The sequence below is a fragment of the Otolemur garnettii genome, unplaced genomic scaffold, assembly GCF_000181295.1.
Source record: "Otolemur garnettii isolate 467f Iridium unplaced genomic scaffold, OtoGar3 scaffold00157, whole genome shotgun sequence".
NCBI classification, from domain to species: Eukaryota; Metazoa; Chordata; class Mammalia; order Primates; family Galagidae; genus Otolemur; species Otolemur garnettii.
This window is the reverse complement of record NW_003852552.1, coordinates 1694504-1703487: the sequence shown is the minus strand read 5'-3', so window position 1 is coordinate 1703487 and position 8984 is coordinate 1694504. Positions and strand designations below refer to the sequence as shown.

At 35.3% G+C, this 8984-nt stretch overlaps 1 protein-coding gene across 2 annotated transcripts in view; it reads left to right on the top strand.

Moving 5' to 3' along the window:
- Window positions 1-8984, top strand: part of DIAPH2 (diaphanous related formin 2) — a 909107-nt gene that overhangs the window by 389706 nt on the left and 510417 nt on the right. For both annotated transcript variants that reach the window (XM_003799864.3, XM_023519127.1), the window contains exons 18-19: window positions 3455-3556; window positions 5646-5740. In XM_003799864.3, the coding sequence (XP_003799912.1) occupies window positions 3455-3556; window positions 5646-5740 (197 nt within the window). The remainder of the gene's footprint in view (window positions 1-3454; window positions 3557-5645; window positions 5741-8984) is intronic.

The window sequence follows — 8984 nt, the reverse complement described above, 5'->3', positions numbered from 1 at the left end:
AAAAAAAAAAGAGACTAGGACAATTTTCTTGCCTATTTCTTTGACTGGGTTGAAATTTCTGAATGATTCTAGAAGTGGTTTCAAAACGATTCAGATCCCTTTTTATAGATAAGAAATGGTTGTTGGACTATTATTTCTTTATATACAGTAGTCTTAAACTGGAGGTGACTTGAAAATTAAATTGTTGATTATTGCATAGGAAAGATACTGTGCTCTTAGGGAAAATATTCCTTTGATGAATATTTGTATTGATTTTAAAATGAATATATTAAAAGTCATTTTTTCTTTCAGTAGCAGCAATGACTATTGTGTGAGTCAACATAGCAAACTATTTGCCATCTCTCATAAGACCATAATTTTCACTAGAAATCATTATCCAGTCTCAGACTATAATACTTTAAATTGGCCAGTTGGGCACAACTTAGGACTGTTAGGACTTTACTTATTCAGGTAATTTATTTTATTATTATTTCTGTAGTAAGCTCATTTATTTTTTCTATATTTTACATCATTAAAACAAAAGGAGTCTTAATGGGCTGGCAATATATTTTTTTATTGTTGGGGATTTATTGAGGGTACAAAGAACCAGGTTACACTGATTGCATTTGTAACGTAAAAAAATCCCTCTTAAAATTGTAAATCATAATCCACCACCCCCTCCCTCCTTCCTTCTCTCTACTCTCCCATTCTTCTACCCCCCCCACCACCAGTGTGCTAGGTCATCAATTGGTCTTCATATCAGAATTGAGTACATTGGATTCTGGCTTCTCCATTCTTGTGATGCGTTACTAAGAAGAGTGCATTCCACCTCCATCCAGGTTGATACAAAAGATGTAAAGTCTCCATTCTTTTTAATGGCTAAATAGCATTTCATGGTATACATATACCATAGCTTGTTAATTCATTCCTAGGTTGGTGGGCATTTGGGTTGTTTCCACAAGTTGGCAGGTGTAAATTGAGCTGCGCTAAGTAGTCTAGTGCAAATGTCTTTACGACAAAAGGATTTTGTTTTCTTCTGACTAGATGCCCAGTAATGGGATTGCAGGATCAAATGGGAGGTCTAGTTTGACTTCTTTGAGGGTTCTGCATATTTCCTTCCTAAAAGGTTGCATTAGTTTACAGTCCCAGCAGCAGTGTAAAAGTGTTCCCTTCTCTCCACATCCACACCAGCATCTGCAGCTTCGAGATTTTGTGATGTGAGCCATTCTCTCTTGGGGTTAGGTGATATCTCACTGTGGTTTTGATTTGCATTTCTCTGATAACTAGGGACGAAGAGCATTGTTTCATGTGTTTGTTAGCCATTCATCTGTCTTCTTTAAAGAAAATTCTTTTCATCTCTCTTGATATAATATAACAATCCCATTGATATAAGGGATTGTTGACTCTTTTCATGTTGATTAATTTGAGTTTTCTGTAGGTCCAAGTTATCAACTCTTTGTGTGATTCATAAGATGCAAATATCTTTCCCCATTCTGATGGTTGTCTATTTGCTTTGCTTGTTGTCTCCTTAACTATACAGAAGCAATTCAGTTTAATTAAGTCCCATTTGTTTATTTTTGTTGGTGGCGTAATTGCCACTGAAGTCTTCTTCATAAAATCTTTTCTCAGGCTGATAACTTCAAGTGTTTTCCCCACTCTTCTTTGAGGATTTGTATTGTTTCATGCTAGTGAGTGGAGAAAGGTGCCAGTCCAGTTTCAGTCTTTTACATGTGGTTATCCAGTTCTCCCAGCATCACTTATTGAATAGGGATTTTTCCCCTAGTTTATGTTCTTGTTTGGTTTATCAGAGATTAGCTGGCTGTAAGATGTTAGTTTCATCTCATGGTTTTCTATTTGTTTCCAGATGTCTATGTCTCTATTTTTGTCCCAGCGCCATGCTGTTTTCATTACTATGGCCTTGTAGTACAGTCTAATATCTGGTAGGCTGATGCTCCCAGCTTTGTTTTTATATACTAAGAATAATTGCTTTAGCTATATGGGGTTTTGTCTGGTTCCATATAAAAAGACAAAGAATTATTTTTTCCAGACCTTGAAAGTATGATATTGGTAGGGCTGACAATATGTTGATGAATTCTGTAGCACATTCCAGGTTTCCAACATGCTAACGTCCATGAATACATTTCCTTAACAAAAATGCATTGTGGTTATATGTTACTTTTCCTCTAAAAATGAAAATCAATAATGCCCTTAACAAAGATTAGATGAATTAAAACAATAAATACCCTTATTGCCTCAAAACAGTGATAAAGAAACAGTATAATTATACCTATATGAATCAGTAATGAAGTTTTGCACATGAATTTGGGTGCTAGAGTCTAACACTCTACTTGATGGAAAAAATGTTGGCTTTACTTTTCTAATATTTTTTGATGGTGTCATTACCTACAACTCTATTTTTATATTGGAAGAGGTAAAGTGCTAACACTTGAGTGTAATGAGAGTTGTAGAATTTCTGTCCAGGTGGGGTTTAGGAATTTGACTTCATGTTTCATTTTCATAGCAGACTGTCACATTTGTTGGGGGGGAGGGGCTGACTTATTTGAGAGGTGGACTGATGGAGGTTATGAGGAGCTAAAACCACTTCTTAATACTGTCACTCACTCCTTATGGTTTCTGTCCTTTTAATTGTTTCAAAGTGTAGGGTTGCTTTCTGAAGAAGGCAAAAGTAAATCTTCTATTCTAAGAAAGCAAGTAGTATTTTTAAAATGGTGACAGAAACAAAGCCAACTTACTCAAAAGGCTACATCTTTGAGTTCTTTAATTATTTGTATACAGATGGGTGCTACAGTTGTGCAGCCTGCAAATGGTTCCTACCTATTCTTGAAAACAGTACAGTAAGAATTTTTAAGTGGCAACGTGTTAGTCCTAGCTACTTGGGAGGCTGAGGCAAGAGAATCACTTCAGCACAGGAGTTTGAGGTTGCTGTGAGCTGTGGCGGTATAGCACTCTATCGAGGGTGACAAAATCTGACTCATAAATAAATAAACACATAAAATAGCAATGTGTTTAACAGTTAAAGTTACCTTAGATGCTTTCAAGCAATTTCACTGAATTAAAGAGATGTATAAATTTAGCATATTTTAGGAGTAATGCACGTCTTCCTTTTCCTCCAATTAGTCTAAATTAGGGAGATTTTACTATGCGTTTAATTCCAGTGCTGTTGTAGGTATCTGGTAAAGAAGTAATTAATGTTGCACATTAGGTAAGAGGGAGCAATTGATTTTTGGTTCTATTTGGCTTATCTTTTCTGCTTAAGTGCTGATATTTAATTTGTAGGGAAACCTCTAAACAGGTCTATATTTTTATGTTTATCCTCTTCCTTGAACTAATGAAATAAACACATTTATTGATTTCAGAAAGAGCTTTATTAATGTAGTTAATATGCCTTACTAATGTTATTCCGTGTACTTGCATTAGTACCATTATGGTTTATGAATCAACATTTTTCTTTCAGCGCAAAAGAATGCAGATGCTTCAGACGATAACAGGATTCTGCCTACAAAGAAAAAAGTGAAAGAATTGAGAATTTTGGACTCCAAAACAGCCCAGAATCTGTGTATGTAGTATTTTCTACATTGAGGATGGTGGTGGTTGTGATGCTAAAGGGCTGTTGAATGTATTTAAGCCAAATTGTAACTTTTTTGAACCAGGTATATTTTCCATCAACTAGACACAAAATTTTCCAGAAGTATGATTTAAGGTGCCTTTTTGTCACTTAGTCGGGATGGAGAAAATGATACTTTAGCCCTGATCAGTTTGACGAAACTTACAAAAAGAAAAGCTTTGAAAAGTACTGATAATAAAGCACTATTGGAGGCCATAGTGAAACATAAGGCAGACTAGATCACCCCATTGTTTTTTTCTTCTGCCTAGACCTGCAAATGATATTTTCAGAGTATTCGCCTATCAAATTAGGTACATCTTTTACTGACATTCCTTCATATATGAAGTAATTATGATATGAGCTAGTTAAATTGCTAACCACGGTGCTTTAAAACTGGTTAGTGAACCTCGAAGCCTTTAACAAACCAGTCAGCCATTAAGTATGCTTTTGCTAAAGCAGCTGAACAGTCCCACCTTTATTTAAGTAAGGCTTTAAGTTTTACCTTGACATACTCTCCCCTCTGGGTTGAATTCAGATTTTTTTTTTTTTTTTTTTGTCATTACAGTAGACTGTGTTTAGATTCTGAGGATGCTAAAACGTTATGCATGAGAAATTTCAACACACTAAGCATTTCTAATTGTGCAAAAGGATACCATGGGAGTTACTTTGTTAAGGAATGTGGTATAGGGAATCAGATTAAAATAAACAACTCATCATTCTTACGTCAGTAGGAATGTTGTTCTTAGAAAAGCAGTCTTCTACTCGCTGTTGTAAATGTGTGCATTGCTTACCCAATAGAACATTTTCTTTATTAAGTTGATATTCAGTGCTTTTTTTCCGAACATGTTGTGTGTTTAATTTCTGGTTGATATCCATCAACTTTATTTAGATTGTGGAGCTCTCATTTGATCTTTCTGTGCAGCTAATCATTTGTCTCTAGATAGTGAGGATTTTTTTTTTCTTGTGATGCCTGTGAAAGCATATACACTTTTCATGAAAAGAATTTCTTAAAAATATATCCAGGTTTTGATAATAAGAACACATCATGTTCTTTAAAAGATATGTTTAATGGAGATTAGAATGGAACATGTTGATGAGAACTATTGTCTGAGTATTTGAAAAATACCATATGAGCTATTCTAGGTATAATTTGTTGAATTATTCTAATATAAAATAATATATATACAACTAAGAAAAAGTTGAGAGGAGAAATTATGATTCAATATGTAAAACAACTAATAGTATACCATAGGAATGTCAGCAAGAACACATTGATGATTTTGGCACTACAGTTTTTTTCTTATGTGGAAGAATTTCAAAGTAGATTATAATGTTTTTTTAAATTTGGTTACTTTGGCTGGGCACTTGTAGCTCAAGCAGCTAAGGCGCCAGCCATGTACACCAGAGCTAGTGGGTTCAAGTCCGGCTCGGGTCTGCCAAACAACAGTGACAACTACAACCAAAAAATAGCCGGGCGTTGTGTTGGGTGCCTTTAGTCTCAGCTACTCAGGAGGCTGAGGCAAGAGAATCACTTAAGCCCAAGACTTGGAGGTTGCTATGAACTGTGATGCCAAGGCACTCTACCCAGGGCAATAGCTTGAGGCTCTATCTCAAAAAAATTTTTTGGGGCACTTTACTGTCATTCCTTAGAATTACTGTGTTGGATGCATCTGACACACTAAATTGTACATGGAATTAAAAGGCCAACTTGAAATAAAACTTCTGAGGATTCATGGGTCATTTTCTATCTGCCCTTCATAAAATGCATAAGCATATACTCAAGAGTACTATTAGTAGAATTTTTATTTTGTATTTAAATATGCAGACGCTATGAACATGAGCATCTTAACAGCCCATTTTGCCTAGATGGATGGAGTAATCCATCAAATGGAGCAACTGTTTTTGTTTGTTCATAATTCTATAAATTAGTATTAGTGTTAGAACTTTTATATTTCGAATCTATGAAATAGCAATAAGGTATTTATTAGGACTTCAAATTTTAATACTGTTCTGTTTTTAATAAAATCAAATTTTATTTTAGCTATCTTTCTGGGATCATATCGCATGCCATATGAAGATATAAAAAACACCATTTTGGAAGTTAATGAAGACGTACTGACTGAGGCCTTAATTCAGGTAACTTGGATTGTTTCCTTTTCAAATTCATTTTCACAAATATTTTCAGTTTGCTATCTTCTCAATGAGTTCTGAGAAAATGGTCTTTTATATTTGTACAAAAGAATTAGAAGCATCTAGATGGGTTAGGTAGTCTTGTAGATAGTAAGAGAACTTAACCTAGAAGGTCTAGGTTCTATTTGTTTCTGCCATTTATTAGCTATGTATCACTTTAAATATAAGAATACACATATGTAAATATATCATTTTCTGTCATTCGCTGTACATAAAATTACATGTATTTCATCATCACAATGATGATCATGAAATACACATAGATATTGTTACTACCATTTTATGAGTAAAAAAACCAAGAGGTCAAGAAGTAAAATAGCTTACTCAAGATCAATGGATAATTGTTAAATTGATACTTAAGATTATTTAACAATGGGTCCTTGAGTTGGGGATCATGTCCAGTACTTTGTATGTTTATTATCTCCTTGAAACCTACTACAATACTATGAGAAAAATACTATTATCATAATTTTACAAATGAGGAATCTGAGGTTTAAAGAGATTATTGAAAGTCGTATATGCTTATAAGTGGCAGAGTAGCAGAGCTGGAATTCAAAACAAGGTCTGCCTTAATTCTAAAGCCATGATTTTATTTCATCTCCGTGGACAAACTATTTAAGCCTTCTAATCCTCTCTTTCATCATCTGAAATTTCAGGGTCATAGGGAGGATTAAACAAAATACCTCCCCTTGTATAATACAGCCCTGTACATATATAACATATGATTTAAATTCTTGGTATGTTTGGCTGTATCTTTTTGAATTTTTGGAAAGAAGAACTGCAAAGATATTTTGTGTAAAAGTATAGTGATTATAGTTTTTTGTTTTGTTCTTTTGTTGTCTTTTGTATTTGAACCATGCAGTTTGTTTTGATTTTAAGAAGACCTGGAGTAGGCTTGGTGCCCATAGCACGGTGGTGACGGTGCCAGCTACATACACCAAGACTGGCGAGTTTGAACCCAGCCTGGGCCAACTAAACAACAATGACAACCACAACAAAAAATATCTGGGCATTGTGGCAGGCACCTGTAGTCCCAGCTACTTGGGAGGCTGAGGCAATAGAATTGCTTGAGCCTAGGAGTTTGAGGCTGCTGTGAGCTTTGATGCCATGGTATTCTACCAAGGGTGACATAGTGAGACTCTGTCTCAAAAAAAAAAAAAAAAATGGAGTAGTTCATGCTGTAACTTCAACAGTATGATCATGTCCCCCTCAGATTCTCTCTACATCTCAGAGGACTTGCGTTTGTAATTAGAACAAGCCATATCCTGATGGAAGTTCCTTTATTTTGCATTGTAAATCACAGTTTTTATCTTTGTGTGTATGAGACAGTCTCACTCTTTTACACTAGGTAGAATGTCATAGCTTCAGTCTAGCTTACAGCGACCTCAAACTGCTGGGCTGAAGTGATGCTCCTGCCTCAGCCTCTTGAGTAGCTGGGACTACAGGCACCTACCACAGCAACCAGCTAGTTTTTCTATTTTTATTAGAGATGGAGTCTCGCTCTTAACTCAAGCTGGTCTCAAACTCCTGAGCTCAAGCATTTCACCTGCCTCAGCCTCCCAGAGTGCTAGGATTTTTGGCATGAGCCACTCACTGAACCTGGCCTATCTCATGCATATGTTTTAAATTTAGACATGATTACTTTTTGCGGTTTAAAGAGTTTATTCAAGATCTTCGTTATCATTACATGATTGTATCAGTAAGAGTCACTCTTTGATAAGAAATACTTTTGTGGAAAAAAATTAGGAAAAAAAAAATATTTTCTGAGCAACAAGCAAGTCCATAGTTCTCTGAGTTGAAATTGGGAGCTGATCACATTTGCCTTGCTTCTTTTAGTCCATAAATTGTTTGTAAAATAATGACAGGGCACAAGGCATGAAGTCAAAATGTGATTTAGTTCTCTCTTTCTCTCTTTCTTTTTTGGGTTGTAGGATTTATTCTTAAAATACAATTAGACAAATAAACTTGTGACTCCGACTCAATAATTGAGCTTCCTAATCTTTTCTGTGTAATCAAATTACGGAAAAATAGAACCATATTTTGAAGAGTTAATCAATGCAGCCATCATTTTACCCATTAAAATAGTGTAACTTTTCCTTACCATGCATTGCTAAATAAGAAAGAATAGAAATAGGCAGAATGGCACTGTTGTATTTTTTTTTGGCCAGTAATGTTAAAATCTTCATTTTTTTGGAAAGTCATATTTTCAACTCTGTAGAGAATACAGGACAGAAACAGAGATTCTTACTTAGAAATGTCCCTTATATGGAATAAGCTTTTAAAATGTATAGAGAGAAATTTATTTATACTTAGAAATGGGATTTTTTTTGTTTCAATTTGTTTGGTAGCAAAAGCAATATATGTTTCTCTCTTTAAATTGGGTAAGTCTCATCCAGCTGGGAGGAATGAATTGCTAACATTTTGGAGATGGCAATAGATTATGTCCAAATTCCTGGAGTTAATCTTGTCTATTATGCAGTCAAAACTGCTTGTAAAATCACATTATTATGCTGGATCTTGGATTGTACTCTGGGAAGGTGAGTGAAGGAGAATTACAAACTGTAGATCCTGCACGGCTTCTGTACATTTCCTGCTTGTCATGTATGAGTTGACCAGGACTAGTGTCATCTCTTCTTACCTTTTAGATTTACATTGCCTTTTCTAAGTCTTTATCTCTTTCTCTTTTTTTACTTATCTGTGCTTTTGATCTCCTTCCTTCTCTACCCCACCAATTTCTTGTCTTCGGTTTTGTGCCTGTATTTGCTAAAGACTCTGTTTTCTTTAAACCAACTGGATTTTCGTTTAAGTTCCAGATACTCTAAAATTCTTCACATAACTTATCCTGCTTCATCAATTCATTTTCTTAGTCCTGCCTGTGGGAAGAAAACATGTAATATAATATGCATAATTGGAATTGTGCTACTTGGGTACAAGGCATAAACAGGGAGTAACTGAGTCATCAAGATTATTAGAGATTAGTATTGCTAGGCTGATATGTGGTTCATACCTTATAATCGTAACACTTTGGGAGGCCAAGTTGGCAGGCTGGCGTTAGGCCAGGAGTTAGAGACCAGCCTGGGCAAGAGTGAGACCCTGTGTGTACAAAAAATAAAAATTTAGTGGGCTATGAAGGCACATGCTTGTACTGTCAACTACTTGGGAGGCTGAGGCAAGAGGATCACTCAAGCCC